Genomic DNA, 21,632 nt, shown 5'->3' with positions numbered 1-21,632 from the left:
TCCAAATGTTTAAGATATGCTATAATACTATAGTAGCCTCCAATATGTAAACACTGCCCCCCCCCCCCCCCCCTTCCGGTCGCCAGACACAAAGAATTGCCTCCTAACTTAGCCTGGATAGGATTTTTTTTTTTACTTAGAAACTGGGATTAAACGTGCACAGTCAGGTATCAAGGTTCAAGGATGCTACAAAGCTGACCACTGGAACCTACCACAGCTTTATTTTCAAATAAATCATCTAATCATTGGTTGTTGTCTTTATAACTATCTGTCACTTTCATAGTGTTCTTTCCCACAGGCTGGCGTCAACGCTGAAGGCATTCTACAGGCCATTGAGGCTACCTTGACCAGCGATTCAGGATATGTGGCAGTCGACGTCAGTTCGGGCGGTGCTGCCCCAATAATGCCATCTTGTTACTCCTGTCCCAACTGGAATGTCAAACCCCAGTTCGTCCTCACCAACACTGCCAACAACACTTGGTGTCGTTCTCCTGGTAAGTGTTGACTTTTGCTCTTGGAAAATGTATGTTACAGAATCTGATATTACTTTGAATACTCAGTGATATTAGGGAAGATAGTATAACTTCACACTTACTGTGATTTGTAAAAGATTTTTCCAGTGAGACTTGTCTGTTGATTCCTTCATAAGTAGTGCTATGTTTCTGTTTATTCTCTCATTTCTATTTGTAGCGCAAAAATATCGTCTCGAATTATGAGTACTGCTTCTTATTGTGTTACTTGGTAACTCGTCATTTTGTCGATTTTGACAATATTTTTACTCTGCTTTTTTAACATATTCAGTAACGAACATTTATTCAGTTGTAAAGTGACATGCAGTCGGACTTTATAGAGACCAACTAGAGAGAAACAACAAACTGTGGTCGAGATGTCATGGATACCCATTGGCAGAATAATAATATAAGAAGAATAATAATAATCATCATCATCATCACGTTCTTGGAGATTGCTTAGTAATTCCACGGACATACCTCTCATCAGGTACCCTGGAGGGCATCCTGTTCATGGAGAATATCATGGACCACATTGCCACGGCTATTGGCATGGACCCGCTGGAGTTCCGCAGGAAGAACTTGATGCCAGACGGTTCCTCCAGGCATCTCAACCGAGTGGTGCACCGTCTTCGTCATGCAATGGCAGGAAATTGTAAGTCCTGGGCGCTGTCAGTTATTAAAGATTTGTTTCCTTCCAAACCATTAACTTCACTGGAAGGAGGTTGTATCCCATAATTGTTTACAGTTAGAGATTTCATTTTCGCTCTGTATTATGCTCTTTTACATTATTGGCTTGAAGTAAGAGTTCGGTAATTAGCAGCCTGAAGTTGAAGTCATTAATGGTAGCTGTTAATGTTTAAAGATAGAGATTTTTTTCCTTTTGTTTTTTGACATTATTGAGAACTGAATAATTATCAAGCTGAATAATTATCAAGCTGAATAATTATCAAGCTGAAGTTATAAGGCATTCATAGTGTCTGTTAATGTTAACATTTAGTTTTTTTGTGCTTTGACATTATTGTTTTAAAATAATGGTTGTATAGGTATTAACCTGTAGTTATAAGTTATATAGTATAGTCACATTCACTTCTAAATGACCTGGACGTACATTTTTCCCCAGTCAATGTTACTGCGTCACTGACTGGCTCAGTCAGGCACCGCTGGCCAATGGCAGGGGTATACATGTGTCAACAGGTTGCTCAGGAAAGATTTTCATCGCAAGGCCCATTAATAAAACTCAGCCTATAGTCAAACTGATATTGATGTCAAATGCATTTGTAGTTATTTATGTTAATTCATGGTGCCAAATTTGAATGCAGTAGGCCCATCTTTGACCCTTTGGGTCCTAATTCCCAAAGGGTGGCTGTGCTCCCTCTGCTACCAAGGTCCAGGTAGGTAGGCTATGACTCCCTTCTCCCCTTGTCTGTAAGTCAAAAGGGCGTAAGCCTCCTGCCCTCTAATATTGTGGGAAATCCTCTCGCCCCCATTCCTAGTGGGGTTGCCCCCCCTTACTACTGAGGGTCTTTATGGTCCCCATATTGTGGGGAGCCTGTTTATACCTATAGAAACACTTTTATATAGATGTCAACTCCAAAAGCTGTAAAAAATGAGGGGATATAAAAAAGAGGGGTATGACCCCCCTTAGAAGCGGCCCTCGAATTTTGTTTTTTGACTAAAATTTCCTGTTTGGAAGGGGAGTCTATGGTAAAAAATTGGTAGTCCTAGCTGTCAACTCCGAAAATTGTAAATAATGTGGGGGTTTTGAAAAAGAGGGGTTATGACATCCTAAGAAACGGCCCTCAAATATTGGATTTTGACTTAACACCTTCCTGTGGGATGGGAGTCGATGGTAAAATTTTGATAGCCCCAGATTTCAAAGTCTAGCTATGCATAGTGAACAAACAAACAGTCAGACAGACTGACAAACAGAGAAATTGCCTTATATATATAATATATATATATATATATATATATATATATATATATATATATATATATATATATATATATATATATATTTATAATATATATATAATATATATATATATATATAATATATATATATATATTAATATATATCGAGCTACAATGTCCTTTAATATCTAATTCGCTCTACCTCAGAATTAATATATTTTCATATATGCTTAACCGAAGGGGAATTTTTTCTCGATAATAGATTTGCCTGGACCAGGGCGCGAACCTATGGATCCTTTCAAACCCAGGAACGTCAGTGAACGCTTTACCTACTATACCACCGCGGTGGTGTAGTAGGTAAAGCTTCACTGACGTTCCTGGGTTTGAAAGGTCCATAGGTTCGCGCCCTGGTCCAGGCAAATCTATTATCGAGAAAAAACTCCCCTTCGGTTAAGCATATATGAAAATATATTAATTCTGAGGTAGAGCGAATTAGATATTAAAGGACATTGTAGCTCGATATATGTATGAATCACGGAAATGTGATATGACTTATATATATATATATATATATATATATATATATATTTATATATATATATATATTATATATACTATTATTTATTTATATATATATATATATATATATATATATATATATATATATATATATGTGTGTGTGTGTGTGTGTGTGTGTGTGTTGTGTGTGTGTGTGTGTACTATAGATAAAACAATTCAACTTGCAGTGTGATGCATGTTGAGAAAGGCACACGTTGAAAGATTGTGTTCATTACAATCTTAACATAATTAGGAAATTACAGACTCAATTACTAGAATTTCAAATCGAGGGAGTTTGTACACACAAATGTAATGCTTCTGTAGGTTACCATTGGTTGTTTGCAGTGATGAAGCTTGCAACATTTAGAAAAGAAAGAGAAGCACAAGGTTTTGATGGAATTGACAGGACAGATCATCTGGATTTTGAAACTGCTCTGAGATTCATGAACTTAGGAACCTTATCTAAATCCAAAGGATAGGAACAGTCTTTAAATCTTAGTACATTGAAACACTATTGAAATCCTAAGTTTGGAAACAATATTGAAAACAAAAGTTTACAAACAAAATTGTAATCTCAAGAATAGCAACAATACTGAAACCCCAAGTTTAGAAACAATATCGAAATCCCAAGGTTAAAACAATATTGTAATCCTTGATAGCATGAACAGTTGGAACAACCAAAATATGACTAATAGCCAAGAAATATCCAGCTGTGATGATTAATGAAACCAGCAACTGCAGGAACAATATGAAAATCAACAACTGAAGAAGTAAAACTGACATCAACACCGAAGCTTTACCGAAATCCCCAAATTTATGAATAATCACAAAGAGCAAGAATATTTTCACAGATACTAACCACTATGCGTTTTTCTTTCCAGTGAATGCCAAGATTCCCAGGGAAGTCACAATCCCCAACAACTTGATTTCAGACATGATTGACCAATTAATGGTCAGTGCTGACGTAGACGCCAGGAAAGCTGACATAGAGACATTCAATAAAGTAAGCTCAAAACTTAATTTATCTCTGTTTTTCTAATAACTGATCTCTTTTTGTATTTCCCATTACACCTTCTATTACTTCTTTTGAATGAATGCCATATTCTTTGGAAACTTGAATCTAAAGTCAATGGCCCCCTGTGAGCTTCTTCCATTAATAATAATAATAAAATAAAGAGGTGACTTCAGTTATGCCGTCATTATTGGAACCTCGTCTAAGCTTGTCATAAAGATGCTTAGAGATGTCAGGGTACATGAGTCAATTGATTTGTGGCCCCTTTTAACTCCCATTCATTTGGTATTCATATTCGAAAATGCATGTTTGTTGCTTTGTGTATATGTTTGTGCGGGAAAGCATGTCCGGTTAGAATATTTATTGGAAATTATTGAATCATTATTCAGGTTGCAGTTAATGACAGAATGATAAACAAATACATGCTGAACAACCTATTCCATGAACGAGTTATTATTCTGAAGGTGAACCCTATTCACATCACCACGAAATGATGGAAGTTTAAACGAAGAATTCCGGTCATTGTATATTACTCAAAAGAGCGTAGATAGAATTTAAATGGAAAATAACTTTTCATTGCGTTTTAGATAATAGTTCTAGAATGTATACAACCATTTATTATTAAGTTATGCTTATGTGTACTGTATATGTAAAATGTAACACATTCTTATTATTATCTTCTACAGAATAACAAATGGAAGAAGAGAGGCCTAGCTGTGATGCCCCAAATGTGGCCTTATATGCCACCTAGTGTCTACCCTTTCAGTTGCATGGTGTCCATCAACTGCAGAGATGGTACTGTCATGGTTTCTCATGGTGGAGTGGAATCAGGACAAGGGATTAATACGAAGGTGAGAGGCAGTGAAAATGGCGTCTACATTTATTAGGGGGGAGAGTTTGAAATAAAACTGGAGCTGCGGCAGTTATTTTGCTCTGCCTTTTGGTGATTGTTGCGAGTTAATGTCTGCTAGAGAGAAGCCTCAATGATGTGTTACAGCCTGTCAGCGGGAAACGACATTCATTAGATACTGACAGTTTTTGTCAGAGTGCAGTCTTGTGATGCGTTGTTATCTGCCAAAGCCAAGTTTTGTCAACCACTAGTGGCTGCTAGAAGAGTTTCATTATGATGGTGTCACTTGGAATGAAGTTTCGTTCATGCACATCAGTTAGGAAGAGCTCGTCACATATTAATCTCCAATTTATTTCTTTGTTCTCCACCAGGTGGCTCAGTGTGCAGCTTATGAGCTCGGCATCCCACTGGAGATGGTTGCAATCAAAGGCTCGACCACTCACACCAATGCTAATTCCCAGTGCACCGGAGGCTCATTGGGATCTGACATCACCTCTTTCGTAAGTGCTGTCTCTAACGTTTTTGCTTGTTTTGGCTATAGTTGTTGACTTGTTATTTACTGTCTTTTATAAGATTTTTCTTTTACAAATCATGTATAACCCAAGTACAGGCTTTTTGGTTTTCGTAACTGAATATCGAGCATGAAACAGTTTAATATTGTGACAGTGGAAGGTTTTAGCTAGATGAGAATGAACAATTTGAATTGATATGATTATACAGACATTTAACGGACAATTTGTACTGCAATGAAAATTCTGAACGGAAATTAATTTGAAAATATCAAGTCCAATATGATAGAGTGATGTATTTTCCATTCTTTGACTTCAGTGTGTGAGTACTGCCTGTAAAAATCTGAAAGATCGACTGGAGGCCTTCAGACAGACGCTGGAGAAACCAGATATTAGCTGGGCAGAGCTAGTGAATCAGGCTTACTTCAGTGGCATTGATATCTGTGAACGCTACGTGTGAGTATTATACTGAAAATGGCATGGGTTACTTTAGACTTGTACTTTATGGTTTAATCCTTGTAAACGTGTGTAAAGTGTAAATGATACTATTAAGGATAATGGCATAGGGGTGTCGTTATTATCTGTACCACAAGTGCTTGTTCCTGCTACTCGTTTTGGTGAAAATGGACCAATTTTTCGTTATTTCATTGTAATTGAGGCCGATGCGCATGCGTTTGGATGACTACAATACTGCTTGAAAGCTTCATATACATTTGGGTTACATAATAATATAAACATGAAACAACCTATCCTTACGAATAACCAGAAGGCTTTACGTAAAACATGTGGCACCCCACTCCCTCCTTAAGAGAAAAAAATTTAGATGTACTGTATTGCAGCATCTTGCTATTCTTCACATATCATTCAATTTCTTATTCCCTTCTCTGCTTGACATATTTCAGTACATGGCATTTTTTCTAAGTGGGAGTTGTTTTGTGAGAAAATTGCATGTTATGATTGTTCTATTTCCTTATTTGCACGTTTTTTATATGAATAGTAGATAGAGCTAGAAGATAGAGATAAATCAGTAAACACATGAGTAAGTGAGACTCGGGTCGTGTGCTGTTGTGAGACCAGCTATAAAGGTTTCCAAACCCCTTGAAGGATGTAGAGTCGTTTCCAAGGTTTTATTTTTTTTTACTTAAAATATTTGATTGAGAAGGCCATTTTATGCTACATCTTCACGTTACAAAAAGATGTGTACCTCATTTCCCGATTACATACTGTGAAAGGGCTCAATGAGGTTATTTTCTATATGCATGCCTCTCTCTCTCTCTCTCTCTCTCTCTCTCTCCTCTCCTCTCTCTCCTCTCTCTCGCTCTCTCTCTCTCTATCTCTCTCCTCTCGTCTCCTCCTTCTTTCTTTCTCTCAGTTTATTCTTCTTCTCACCTTCCTTCACCAGTTGGACATTTTGAATTGTAGTAATTTTCTTACTTACAAAAAATTTAGTTTTAGACACTCGGCAGTCAGTTTCAAATATAAGGTTATCTATCTCTAGCGTGATCATTCTTGAAGTATTATTATAAATGAAAGAAAATGGAAGTTGAAGTGAAACAATCAAAATATTGCCTAATATCGGGTAAACATAACTAGAGCACTTCGGTTATGACGTTAATATTAACTCTTTATAATGTAATAAACTCTGTCCTTTAACAGAAACAAATCAGATGAAGTCAAAAGTTACGGAGTATTTGGAGTGGCAGCTACAGAAGTTGAACTGGACATTTTGACTGGACAGTTTTTGGTAAGTTACACACACACATACATACATATATACATATACATATACATATATATCACGTATATAATGTGTATATATATACATATGTATATATGCACATATATGTATATATACAGATATATATATACATGAAATAATTATTACATTCAGTATTTTGGGTTACCCTCAGCACTAGTTATTTTTGTTCAACAAAAATTGTTTTAGTTTTGCCCGCAAAAAATACATCATCTCTAAGCTAACAACTAAATGAGGAATATCAAATATTGTAAAATTTATTTGACCATTTACCTCTCAAGGTGAATCGCCATTCAACTATTATTATTTTCCTACGTCACAGGTCTTGCGGACCGATATCATTGAGGACGCAGGCAGAAGCATGAGTCCAATGGTAGATGTAGGACAGGTGGAAGGTGGCTTTGTCATGGGACAGGGCCTCTTCACTACTGAGGAACCCCTCTATGACCCAGCCACTGGCCAGAGGCTGACGAACTCGACATGGGTGAGTATTGTCTCTCATATGTCTCCATATTCACTTATTTATTTATTCATTTATTTAGATCATCTTTGTCCTTCTGTAGTTGACACCTTTCTCTATCTCTCTCTCTCTCTCTTCTCTCTCTCTCTCTCTCTCTCTTCTCTCTATACATACATACATATATATATATATATATATATATATATATATATATATATATATATGTATATATATACATATATTTATATATATCACACACACACACACACACACACACACACACATATATATATATATATATATATATATATATATATATATATGTATGTATATATATATATATATATATATATATATCAGATATATAAAAGATTTATCCTATGGAAAAAATATGTATTATGTAAAATATATGTAATATATGTATACCTATAAATATTGCATAACATGTAATGTCATTTAAAATAACATCGTTAGGCAGATATACCTTATTTTTTACCTAGTATAGGATAAATCGTGGATATATATTATATACAAATATAAAAGATTTATCCTATACTATGTAGAAAATATATATTATGTAAAATATATATATGATATATGTATACCTATATATATTACAGACCACGTAATGTCATTTAAAATAACATCGTTAAGCAGATATACCTTTTTTTTTACCTAGTATAGGATAAATATAATGACAAAATTTAAGACCATTCAACAATGAACTTTTCATCTTCTGATTTACTGATTTATTGGAAGCTTAATAAATGTCGATTTTCCAATTGCAAAAAGAAATAGTTTGATGCTAATATAAGATTTAGATGTCCTTTAAGAGATTATTAAAGGAAATAAAATAATTTCCTTCTTTCCTTCAGCATTACAAGCCACCCCTTGCCCAGGATATCCCAGTAGACTTCAGGGTAACTCTCCTGCAAAATTCTCCCAACCCAATTGGAGTTCAACTATCGAAAGGTAAGGATGAAAGGTGTTATATAGAAAATTATAAGCTCAAATGATTCCAGATATATGAGTCAGATTGAATTATATGAAACGCAGATGGTAAGAAAATGATGGAATGGCTACTATTATACTGCAGTGATAACTACTATCCTATTACATATATCATTTCGGTTTTTATCCCTGAAAGTAAACTGGTGGTTTTGGGATGTCCTTAACTGGAGGGGAAAATATGATTTATTTCGAAAGTTCAAGGTTTCACTAAGCAATATGATTAAGGTAGGAACACTGTTAAAATTTCTTCGCTAATCTTTAGACTACAAACCGTATCACTTAATTTCCATAATTCGTAAGGTTATAAAGTATATGGTCTGTGTCCTGATTACTTGATGAAGAGGCCAATGAGGTAACAATCCAATAATTTTATTTAGCCCAGGCTGCATGAAAACAAGAGAAAAAGACTACCCTGTTTTTAGTGTTGCCGTCTTGTTGTATGAGGACTGTTGATGTATACAAATATCTTTATAAAAAGGACAAAAATATGTAATTTGCTATATCGAACCCCGACAAATTACTATTTTTTCCTTATATGAAACTACCCAATATCAGTTGATTCGAATGCTTCTTAGCTTAAATCACAAGACAGGGAGCATACATCTCAAGTGTGATTTTGCTACTGTCTTCAAGGCTTACCCCGTTACTTTCATGGAAGAATCTTGAAGCTAGTTTCCAGTTGAGCTTTCTCTTTCTCAGCTGTTTTTGAATGCACTTTGAAGTCCCTAAACCTAAAGGCTTGTTTTTCCTGAAAGCTCTGCACTGGAATAGTTAAATAGGTTCCACTGCCTACTTCTTTTACTTAGGCAAGATAGTCTTGGTGCAAAGACAGCAAGGGTGGGGAAACCAGTGACCTCATTTAAAACAAACCTATGGAAACAAAGAAAAAGAGGAAAATAAAAGATGTTACAAGAATATAATTCCATCAAGGAGAGAATTTCAAAGCCTGCCAGCTGGAAGACTGGAGTGAAAATTCTTTCCCATATGAAATTACGCCTTTATTACTACTGCATCCATCCCATCAGAATTGAGGGTAGTAGAAGATAGGGTCAAGACAGGAATTCCTAACAGTAGGAGATAAGTTGGCCCTGGACTGGACGATGGCAAGTCAAAACGTTAGGTCTAATACAGATTTTTGTCCTGTTACAGTGACAGGAGAACCTCCTCTCGTTCTCTCCTTTTCGGTCGTCATGGCGCTTCGCCAGGCCATCACGAGTGCCAGAGCTGATGGTGGTACCACCGGTTGGTTCCAGATGGGTAAGTCAATCCTGAGTGATGTTCTGTAATAATAAAAGGCTGCATGGTCAATAATGATATAATTATCCTTTAGAAGATAATGAGAAAAACATAGATTCTTTAAGGATTCAAGTTGTTTAAACAAAGAATGTTTAAATTAAGTGTCTTTTCCGTTTATTCCAGACACACCTTTGACCGTGGAGAGATTGCAGCGTTTATGCCTTGTTGATCCATCAAGACTGGTCATCACCTCCTAAGAACTGGCTTGACTCACTGACCATTTCAGCCCAGATATTTGTTGACGTGAAGGCATGAAGACCTTGAGCTGTTAATAATGTTTATTTGTATATCTGTATATATAACTTTTTTGGATATAGGCTAGTGCAAATTTTTCATAAACATTGATGTCATCGAAATTTATTTAAAAGCCTTAGAGAGGAAAAATATTTTTAATATATATATATATATATATATATATATATATGTATATATATATATATATATATATATATATATATATCATATATATATATATTATATATATATATACTTACATTTAAATGGAAGGGTTAGTGACTATGTCTCAGGGAAAGATACACGTAGTGCAAAACTTTGGGCTAAAATTAGATCAGAGAAATACACTGACATGAGAGATTCAAGTCTGGCAAAAATAGAATAATAAGTTTTAGATACTGCTCTGATTTAGTACTTGAAGTATCATTCTATTTTTTTTTTTCAACTATTCAAAGGGAATGATAAATCTGGCTTATCAGGAAATTAAATTAAGGATGTGATGATGAACTATATAACAGAATAATCATGTGATATTTGCTGACATAAACAAATGTCTTTGAGATGAATTTATTTTAATTGGTAATGATATGATTTCATCGTAGTCGTAGAATTTCCTGAAATATGGCTCCTCTTTATAATGGAACCGCTTTGTTCTTTTCCTTTGGGACTTCGATAAAATTAGTTTTTCGCAAGTTCAACGTCCTCTGTTCCTCCCTAAGCGGTTCTGGGTTCCTCCTTGTCGGAATATTTCACTAGTTATATAGTATACGATAAGTTTGTGTTTTCGTGTTTTACCTATGTACTGTATTTCATGTACAGTCAGCGTATACTACTAAATGTAGACAAGGGTTGTACTATATATATATATTATGTTGTGTGTGTGCATGCGCATACCGTGCCTTGTATGAATTTTTATGTGCGTACATACAGCTGTTTACACTAGCTAGGGCAAACGTTACTGAAAGTTATATGATAAAACTCGGGTATTAACTTGTAAGATAAAATGTGTGAGAAATAGTTTCTGAAAATTATCCTTATTATAACCTATCTTTAGATTTTCTTTCGTGTGTCTTCCCAGTTGTATATCAGTTAAGAAAAATAAAATGAATGATTATTTTTATTAAATTAATGGGGGAAAATTCTGTATACAATACCAGAGGGAATAAGAGTATGAATCATATTGAAATATATCATGAAAACTACTTCTTGTTTATATTAGAAACCTGAGCCCATTCCAAGTACTGCTAAGCTCCTGAAGGACATAAAATATAGACCTTCTTTTTAAAGACATTGGATGAACTACGTAGAGCGAACGCTTCTTTGCGGGACTGGGCTCTGGGGTCACGATGACAGTTACTTTGTAACTTCCGTTCCCTCATCATGGCCCTATTGTGTTTTCCATTCCAAAGCTCTATCATCCAACGCCCGAAGAAGATTGCCTATTATTTGTGCAAGAAGAAGCCGTGTGAATTTGTATTAGTAACATTAAAATTATTTGAACACTAAACAATTAACTGTTGAGAAAAAACTGTTTAGACGTTGTAATACACATGAACTTTATTTTCCACGATTTTAGTCAACCAAATGAGAACTGTTTTAGCATGTACTGTGCTTATAATTGAAATAATTTATCGTAGTACCTCTTCCAAAAATTAAATAACGTAACCCATTGGCATTGATCAATGTATAAAACTAGAACGTCCTAGAGTACATAGATATTTCAAAATCAGGGCCATGAATTTGTTTTTTATTCACACTGGTCATGTGCATTGCGCTCATTATAGTACCACTTCTTTGTCGTTTGGATTCCAAATAATGGGTTTTTCATATAAACGCTGCTTTCTGTTTTTATTTCCTCTTTTTACGTCGGATTTGCGACGTTAGTTAAACAATCAGTCTGTCGGTTTAGATTTTTCACGGACTTTCAACGGAAATTTGTTTTGTTGATTGGTTTACTTTCTCCTACATTATTTCATCACCAACTTGCGTTGCATTAATCAGTTTTTACGCAGCATTTTGATTTAAAAGTAATCTGAGAAATTATTATGAGGAACTGACTGACATTAAAAACGAAATATATTTACTATCTTCCTTATTTTCACCAAATAATTTCATATACGTATAACACTTACACCAATCTATCTTCATGAGAACACCCACAGATGACTTTCTTAGGAAAGGCATAATCTTCAACCCACAAAACGGAAGTTGGACATGGTACTTATTGAAAATTTGGCTATCTTGTTTTGTAAGAAACTAATCTTCAGGTTAATTACGAAACAGAAAAAAGCCATTAGAAATACCAACAGAAATTTATGATTCGAAAAAACGGTTTTGAAATAAGGAACGTTACGAATTCTAGTTTCTACTGAGAAAAAAAAAATGAGACCCTTTTCGTTTAATGTTATTGAGGTCACGAAGGAATCACACATTATGTCGGTGAGAACGCCTCCATATGTGACACACTTTCAACGTATGAAGGTCACTTCTTTAAATGAAATGGGAATAACCCGAATGTATGTACCATAACATATGGGATTAACCTAGATCTTATATAAGCTAGGCTTCTTATCTATACATTAGGATAACAGTGACAAAACAATATCGAGCATTCAAAAGGAAATGCAAACGATTAGAATGCTCCTGAAATAATAGTGATGATAATAATAATAATAGCTATAATAATATCGTTATTGTTATGTTGTCGAAAATAGCACTAAGAACTAGTCATGTTGAGTAATAATACGCTTAAAAGAAGACGGAAAAAAAAACATTCAGCCATTCAGCATAATATTCACCCACTGTTTTCCTCTTAGGCTCTGTCCTTGGACTCACGTTAAACACTCTAAAGCGCCTCAGCGGCGTGGTTGGTATGGTATTAACGTCCACCTCGGTGGTCGCGGGTTCGATTCTCGGCCATTCCATTGAGGAGTGAGAGATTTGTATTTCTGGTGATAGGAGTTCTCTCTCGACGTGGTTCGGAAGTCACGTAAAGCCGTTGGTCCCGTTGCTGAATATCCACTGGTTCCATGCAACGTAAAAGCACCATACAAACAAATGTTAAACACTCTATTCTCTTATATTCCGTTTGCAGTTTCTTATATCCCCATTGGTCGTAATTGAACTTGCAATCATCTTCTAAACATTGGTGGCTGGAAGACACGTTCACCAAGGCTTCCACAATATTTTCACTGGTCATTATGATTGAATTTTGCTCTTTCCAGGGGGTAGGGAGGGAGGATGTTTTTTTTTCCTTCCTTTGCGAAGTCCCAAGCCAAAGAGAAGTTACGGCCTAGTGTAATGTATTATGTGAAGAACAAAACCTTGCATGTGGGTCTGCTCCCTGCCGAAGTAATAAGAACCTTCTTTTCCATTAAGTAAATTTACAGTAACATGAACTTTTCCCTCACACCAAGAGACTCCTGCTTCTCTGCATCGCATAGGAAGACAACTTCAATAGCAACATATACCTGCTTTTGAGAGCTCCTGTTGCAGCAGTAAAGCTAAGATCTTTCACTCGTCCACCCTTCATCAGAAGTCATGTAGCATACTTTTAACAACTGTACCTAATCTGTTCATTCAGATTAACCTTATATTTCTTATTTTCTGTTTAAGTAGCTAAATAGAAAGTTGGGTTGAATGCCAAGGAATAGAATAAAGTTTCCAGTCTGACTGATCTTATTGATATCTGGTCAGCTCAAAAGCAGAGAATTATTTATCATTGCTGTTGATATCAGCAGTGTATTTCCCAGTCTACCAAAGGCTTTTTTTAGTGTATTTATGTAAACTCTCTCTTAGCTTTCCTCTAGCTCTTAGTTTGATCTGTAAAGCCTGCTCTTGAGGGCATAATTCACAGGTAATAAAGTCCATTCCCTCCTACGCATAGTCGTCGCCCATTTATCTGGGTTAAGTATGAAGGGAAATCCCATCTGAACGAATGTGACATCCATCTCCATTTGGGAAACTCTACCGCAAAGATAAAGAGGTCGTACGAGTATATAAGGTAGAATTCTTAAAACCATCCGTTAGTATTCAGTAGGACCTAAGACACTAGAAAATGAGAATTGTTTTGCTCTTCACCTGCCTGGCAGTGGTGACTGCTGCTACTAAATACCATGGGTAGGTTAAGTATATACTACATACAAGTTGCGTACATGCATTTTCAACTTCCAAATAATATTTAGGGCGACTGCGGTTCAAATATTCGTAAGAGTTATTTAGTTTCCTTATATCTTGAAATGGTACTGCAATACTTTCCAAACATAGAAGATAATAATGACAGCTGTGTAAGGCAAAAAGAGAAGAATAACAATAAATCCTACTGGCTGCTCTATGAGCAAGAGCCCGTGCTGGCATAAGGTCAGCTAAACTTCAACAACATAGCAATGAACACATGCAAACAGTGACGAAATGACTGACTGGAGATAGTTATTCATATTCAGGAGATTTCATACTTAATACCATTTATTCAAAATTTTCACAAACACTTTAAGAAATCCGGAGAAATAGGATTTCTGATTCTATGATTACGTCCCTTGACAGGTATCAGGTCGTATCTGTTTACCCACAAACAGAAGAAGACGCCGCGCTTATCCACTGGTTTGTCGAAAAATTGCAATTAGACCAATGGACCAACTCTAAAATCCTCGGTGCTCCCGTGGATATCATGATGTCTTCCAGACAAGCCGCTTCCTTCACTAATATCATCAAAGCGAAAGGCATTCCAACAAAGATCAAGATCAAAGATGTGCAAAGGTAAGACGCGTTTCATATTTGCATAGTGGCGATTAGCCTACAACTTAATTTATATATAGTACATATATATATATATATATATATAATATATATATATATATATATATATATATATATATATATATATATATATATATATTATATATATCTTTCGGTGACAGACATTTACGTTTTAATGAGTCCAGCTTAAGAGTTGATTGTCGATAGAAAACGCTGTTCCCTATGCTACAGGATACCACATTCAAAATATTCATAACAAACAACACTTTCATGATATATATACTACCTTTATGAACCCATCTGTCACTTCCACAAACATTCTTACATTTATTTCAACTATTCCACACCTACACCACTCAGGTTTGCGAACACACTTGAATATTTATTAATATACACACTGACTGCGTACATATATCTGAAAGCAGAAGACTATAGCTACATACTAAGTAGATTCGTTGCCTAGTGGCTAGGATGCTATCTTCCCTAGCGTAAAAGAGACGAATTCGATACTTAATTATGTTACTGTCGTCAAAAACCCCTGGTTTTCGCCGATTACCAGGAGAATTATGTACCTGGTAGTCAGAAAACTGTTGTAAGTTGCAGTCAGGTTGAGAACTGAGAGGCTGACACCTGCTGAAGCCACCTCATATGATATTCGTTTTTCCTTTCAGGTTGATTGACGAAGAGGCATCTCTTCTACAAAACGTTACCAAGAGACAAAGTCGGGATTTCGACCATACTGCTTACCATGAATTAGATACCGTTAGTATTTACAAAGTACTTTTTAAATTAATTTATTTATTTATTTATTCATCTATTTACTTTTGTTGTTTTGACCCTGTACCCTGGAGATAATTTTTGTGGGGTCAATTACTGATAGACATCATTTAACTATTCTATATATTAGAATGATATGGTAATCTATATATATATATATATTATTATATCATAGTATATATTAATAGATACATATATTTATATAATGAATAATTATCACATTACCATGATTCATTAAATTAAATTCTTCGAGCTACAATGTCCTTTAATATCTAACTTCACTCTACTCGAATAATATATTTTCATACATGTAAACTGAAGGGGAATTTTTAGTAGATGATAATTTCGTCCTCTCGTGGGTTCGAACCACCGCCCAGTGGACAATTATAACCTCACTTGTTAGCCGAATCGATAACATCACTGAAGTCCTGGTTTCTTCTCTGTCCACTGGGCGGTGGTTCGAACCCACGAGAAGACGAAATTATTGTCAACTAAAAAATTCCCCCACGGTTTACGTATATGAAAATATATAATTAATTCCGAGGTTAGAGCGAATTAGTTATAAAAGGATATTTGTATCTCGAATAATATATATATGTATATATTCTGCTTAAAAAATCACAGTAGATGCACGTGACTTCATAAATAACGAATACCACGGGAAATGATAGACAGGAATCCAAGCGCTTTCGTCTTTATTCAGACATCGTCAAGGAGCTACTGAAGAGTAGAGTAGCTCCTTGACGATGTCTGAATAAAGACGAAAGCGCTTGGATTCCTGTCTATCATTTCCCGTGGTATTCGCTTATGTATATATATATGTATTATATATATAATGGTAATACATATACATGCACACATGCACACATACACACACACATTATATATAATATATATATATATATATATATATATATATATATATATATATATATATATATATATCAGATTGAATCATCCAAGTGCATTAAAATGATCGAATGATATTCAGTGGTCTATTCTTCCAGATTTACGGAATGTTAGACCAAGTCGCAACCAAGTTTCCAGACATGGTGACCAGCTACATCGCTGGCAAGACTTACGAAGGAAGAGAAATCAGAGTCAGTGCGGTAAGTCAGTCAGTTACCTTTTGAATACCTCTGAAATGTAGCATTGTCAAATTCTGAACTATGTCTGATATTATTCTTTGTATCATATATTTATTATATATATATATATATATATATATATATATATATATGTATTATATATATATATATATATATTATATATCAAAATCTTTTTCTCTAAAAGGTCTTCCATATGGGACTGGAATTCTTGCCTACCTAAAGGGAGGAGATAATTAACATAAGCATTCCTCCTCTTCTTTCAGATCTCTACCGGAGGGGAGGGGACCAAAGAAGTGATCTGGATCGACTGCGGCATCCACTCCCGCGAATGGGTGGCTATTTCCACTTGCCAGTACATCTTAGACCAACTGACATCCGGTGTCGGTAAAGATGAAACTACGGATTCCCTCTTGGATCAATATGACTTTCACATCATGACTGTAGCTAATCCAGATGGCTATGTTTACACTTGGTTACCGTCTGGCGTGAGTTTGTTATTATTTTTATCTCGCAATAGGGCCACAATTTTCTTTTAATGTAAATCTCTGTTCATTTACAGATTATAATTCAAATTATTTGGTTTAACTGTAGATGTTATTCTGCTGCTAATTACATTATGTTTTTTTCTTTATAATTGATTCATTATTTGTATATATGATATCACAGAAAGTCTTTCTTTTGGCAAAAATATATAGATGAAAGACAAATTACAAAACATAACCTTTTAGATGTACTTTTCAAACTCTGAAAAAAACAGTAACTTGATAAAAGCTGTATTTCAAATCTAATTACTCTACTATCTTTCAGTTATTATTATTATTATTATTATTATTATTATTATTATTATTATTATTATTATTATTATTATTATTATTATTATTATTATTATTATTATTATTTCAGAATCGTTTGTGGCGCAAGAACAGAGTTCTTAACAAAGGATTCTTGAAGTGTCATGGCGTTGACCCGAACAGGAATTTTGATTCTGATTTCGGAGGACCAGGAACATCAGACAACCCCTGTGTTGAAATCTATCATGGTAACGACAGGCCCATCCATCTGTTGCCTGTACAGAAGTACATGTGCATAAAGCGATAGACAGTATGTAGTTTTATAGTACCTATTCAAAGACCAAGAATACTGCTTAAGCAAGCCAATTCCTACTAGAAAAGTTATAGCTAAGAGACCTCATTCCTAATGAGAAACCTGTTTGACAACAAACTGACGACAAACAGTTCCAAAGTTGGCAAGTAAATGTTATGAAAGGTCGTTCGAAAGGTTAACATTTGTTTGTGCGGGAGTTTTTTTTTTTTTTTTTCCACAGCGCACGTTCCGTGTACGGCATGAAAGTGTCACATGGGCTAGATAAGATTGTTAGTCTCTTTGTTCTGTGGACTTGGAAATATTTATGTTTCAGGACCTTCCGCCTTCTCAGAAGCTGAATCGTCTGCTATCCGTGACAGCATCCTGAACCTGGGTGGCCGCGTTTCTATGTTCATAACAATCCATGCCTACTCCCAGTTATGGATGACCCCCTATGGGTACACCCAAGACCTCCCTGCCAGTTATGAAGATCAGGTAAATACATATCCTACTATCTACGTTCTCTCTCTCTCTCTCTCTCTCTCTCTCTCTCTCTCTCTCTCTCTCTCTCTCTCTCTCTCTCTCTCTCTCTCTCTCTCTCTCTCTCTCTATCTCTATATATATATATATATATATATATATATATATATATATATATATATATATATATATATATATATATATATATTATATGTGTGTGTGTGTGTTTACTTTTTTTAGGCTTTCCCGTTGGTCCTTTGTAGTACCCTCGTCCCCCAACCCTGGTTACTATCTTTTGATGTTTTGAAACTGCAATTCTTGTACGTGGAAATCATGGTTCTTGAAATGTAATTCAGATCTACAGTAGGCTCAACTACTTCCCCTTGCTGACATATTGAATCGCCATTAAAGTTCGTCTCTGTGATTTTAACGATATCCAGATTTGGTTTAATATCTGTATTGAATAACTGTATTACTTATAATAATCATGCACCTTTCTTCAATTGTGTTAGTTCTAAAGGAAACCAGGACCAGTGAAACCCTTCCTCCAACCCTATGATATTGGATTAATTCTTTTATCATTTTTGAATTAGAAAATACTTTAGTTGTTTTTTTTAAACGTCATTTCATTTGATATAGGTGATATAATTAAAATATGTTTTTCTTCCTCCGTCAAAAGTATCGTGTTGCCGAGATTGGTGTTAAGGCACTGACCGCTGTGCACGGAACAGAGTTCTCTTACGGCAACATTGCGAGTATTATATGTGAGTATATTTAATTGTTGGCCTAGCTCATGAGCGTAGTTAATTTGATTGTTGGCCTAGCTTCTGAAGGTAGTTTATTTAATTGTTGGCCTAGCTCATGAGGGTAGTTAATTTGATTGTTGGCCTAGCTTCTGAAGGTAGTTTATTTAATTGTTGGCCTAGCTCCTGAAAGTAGTTAATTTGTTGGTCTAGCTCCTGGAGGTAGTTAATTTAATTGTTGGCCTAGCTCCTAAAGGTAGGTAATTTAATTGTTGGCCTAGTTTCTGAAGGTAAGCAATTTAATTGTTGGCCTAACTCCTGAAGGTAGTTAATTTCATCTTAAAAATAAAACTGATTTGCTTCATCTGCCTTAAGAAAGTAATTTGGTTAAAGAAGAGGCCAAAACTGTATCTTTAAAGTTACGAAGATTCCATGTTTATCTTTTTTCTGAAGGTGAACATTGTGAAGCATTTTTATAAAATAAAAAGGTTGGCAAGGTATGGATTTGCGTCAAAGGAGCAGAAAAGACATTAGAAAAGTTGGTTATGTTAACTTTTTTTTCTCTTCATGACCTCAGCACAGACAAACATCAAAGTTAGTCCGTTGTTTTTACAACGACAACAACAATACTTTACCTACAGATCAGTTCATCTTTAGTATTCCTTTGGTAAAAGTTGCATTTCCATAAATCAAGACATTAAAGTAACTTTTACTGTTGCCTGAACGGCATTTTAATTGCATAGACATGGGAGGAATTATAACAGAGGAAACACGCATTGTTCTTTAATCAAAATATTTACTGTGGGTTCTTTTGCATATTACATCGCATTGTATCAAGTGCATCTCTCCCTTATAAGACTTTTGTAAATGTTTCCACTTGCCTGAAGTTAGGGGGTGGGGTAAAGAGCCCTCTCCCCTTACAATTAACGTAAATTTCAGTAAAATCGGCCAAACAGTAGAAAAAAGAGAAATGTGTGAGGGATAGCACGTCTCTCTCAAACGCTGCCCAGTGTTCTGTGACTGGTTAAATATAGATCGAGCAAACCGTTTTAATATAGAGAAATTCATCGTTCCCTCAAGTCAGGAGGTCACCATTTCAACTGGAATTCAAAAGCAAGGAAGTAACCTAAATCATGACCAGGCGAAGTTATAGGATTAAATCTAACCTATAAAAACTGTTGTACCATTTTTAGTTTTATAAAGACAGTAAGAATAGTTGGTCTCTAAAAAAGTGTGCTGGCTAAACACAAGAGTATTAGGGTACACATTCCATTAACAAAATTAAATTTTGATGCATCAGCATACTATGAGGATTCTTCTGTTCTTGGCAGACGAGGCTGCTGGTGGAAGTATTGACTGGTTATACGACAGTGCCGGTGTTCAGTTTGCCTTTGCTCTCGAATTGCGGGATACTGGTGAATACGGATTCTTCCTGCCTCCTGAGCAGATTCTTCCCGTTGGAGAGGAGACATGGGCTGGTATCATAGCCGCAATTAAAGCTCATAAAAAATAAATAAGATTTTCGCACTGAATTATGGACGAGTTTTGTTATTCGTAAATAATAAACGACTTTATATTTGTTAATTTTTATATTATTGATCCTAACAGACACAAAAGTCACTTCTTTTGTATAAAGGGAACAGAGATACCTGAACAATCCAGGATGATTTGACTGAGCAGAAGCAAATGTCTCAGATACAGTTATGTCAATGGTATTCTCTCCTAAAGAGATTATGGGTCCCCCATATGAAACAGGAAAAGAGGCTCAAAAGTATTTGAAAGCTTTCATCAAAGAGGAATAAACCTTGTCAGGGCTCCCATTCACAATCGTAGTTAACCAAAAGAAGACGCATTTTACTTTAAAAGGCAGAATAAAAGTGCCATATATAAATGAACAAAGCATACGGATAAGGTCTCAAATCTGAGAAATATTCCTGGTCGGACAGACTGCTGTCAAACATTCTCTCTCTCTCTCTCTCTCTCTCTCTCTCTCTCTCTCTCTCTCTCTCTCTCTCTCTCTCTCTCTCTCTCTCTCTCTGTAATGATATTAATTTACAACTTGGCTTTGCACATACCAACTTTCCAGAAACTCGGACAGGAAGGTGAACTACCCAAAAGTCAAACAAGATAACTCTTTCTCTCTCTCTCTCTCTCTCTCTCTCTCTCTCTCTCTCTCTCTCTCGTCTCTCTCTCTCTCTCTCACTCTCTCTTCTCTCTCTCTCTCTCTCTCCTCTCTCTCTCTCTCTTCTCATATATATATATATATATATATATATATATATATATATATATATATATATAATTATATATATTTATGATATCAATGTAAAACCTCTTAGCTTCGCACACATCAACTTTCCATAAATTCTATAATAGAATTGTGAACTATCAAAAGTGTCGAACAAGTTAATTAACTGTCAGAATGGTCAAACGCGTCAAGAAGAGTTCTTGATCCAGACCGCAAAGAAGAAGAAGAAGGAGATCTGTCATAGCAAATACAAAAACAAGACCAACGTTGTTAAGCCTCTTGGAAAATGTAAGCAATTAATTTGTTATTTGCATTTATATACATT

General features: G+C 35.3%; 2 protein-coding genes across 7 annotated transcripts in view; both read left to right on the top strand.

Moving 5' to 3' along the window:
- The window catches only part of LOC135216806 (xanthine dehydrogenase-like), a 36,006-nt gene extending 24,692 nt beyond the window's left edge, over positions 1–11,314 (top strand). For both annotated transcript variants that reach the window (XM_064252302.1, XM_064252303.1), the window contains exons 21-31: positions 299–494; positions 1,000–1,164; positions 3,866–3,987; positions 4,683–4,847; positions 5,218–5,346; positions 5,675–5,811; positions 7,012–7,099; positions 7,434–7,595; positions 8,447–8,543; positions 9,732–9,839; positions 10,002–11,314. In XM_064252302.1, the coding sequence (XP_064108372.1) occupies positions 299–494; positions 1,000–1,164; positions 3,866–3,987; positions 4,683–4,847; positions 5,218–5,346; positions 5,675–5,811; positions 7,012–7,099; positions 7,434–7,595; positions 8,447–8,543; positions 9,732–9,839; positions 10,002–10,075 (1,443 nt within the window). In that variant the 3' untranslated portion in view covers positions 10,076–11,314. The remainder of the gene's footprint in view (positions 1–298; positions 495–999; positions 1,165–3,865; positions 3,988–4,682; positions 4,848–5,217; positions 5,347–5,674; positions 5,812–7,011; positions 7,100–7,433; positions 7,596–8,446; positions 8,544–9,731; positions 9,840–10,001) is intronic.
- Positions 11,315–14,632: 3,318 nt separating this feature from the next.
- Positions 14,633–21,632, top strand: part of LOC135216807 (carboxypeptidase B-like) — a 35,965-nt gene continuing 28,965 nt past the window's right edge. Inside the window, exons 1-8 of one of the 5 annotated variants that reach the window (XM_064252307.1) lie at positions 14,633–14,867; positions 15,539–15,629; positions 16,652–16,753; positions 17,017–17,238; positions 17,657–17,792; positions 18,171–18,331; positions 18,996–19,080; positions 20,391–20,618. In XM_064252307.1, coding sequence (XP_064108377.1) covers positions 14,635–14,867; positions 15,539–15,629; positions 16,652–16,753; positions 17,017–17,238; positions 17,657–17,792; positions 18,171–18,331; positions 18,996–19,080; positions 20,391–20,572 — 1,212 coding nt within the window. In that variant the 5' untranslated portion in view covers positions 14,633–14,634 and the 3' untranslated portion in view covers positions 20,573–20,618. Of the gene's footprint in view, positions 14,868–15,538; positions 15,630–16,651; positions 16,754–17,016; positions 17,239–17,656; positions 17,793–18,170; positions 18,332–18,995; positions 19,081–20,390; positions 20,619–21,483; positions 21,596–21,632 lie in introns of those variants that run through there. The other 4 variants (XM_064252308.1, XM_064252306.1, XM_064252304.1 and 1 more) reach the window with 4 other exon arrangements.

The sequence above is a fragment of the Macrobrachium nipponense genome, chromosome 6, assembly GCF_015104395.2.
Source record: "Macrobrachium nipponense isolate FS-2020 chromosome 6, ASM1510439v2, whole genome shotgun sequence".
In the NCBI taxonomy this organism is placed as follows: Eukaryota; Metazoa; Arthropoda; class Malacostraca; order Decapoda; family Palaemonidae; genus Macrobrachium; species Macrobrachium nipponense.
This window is presented reverse-complemented; position numbering and strand designations above follow the sequence as displayed.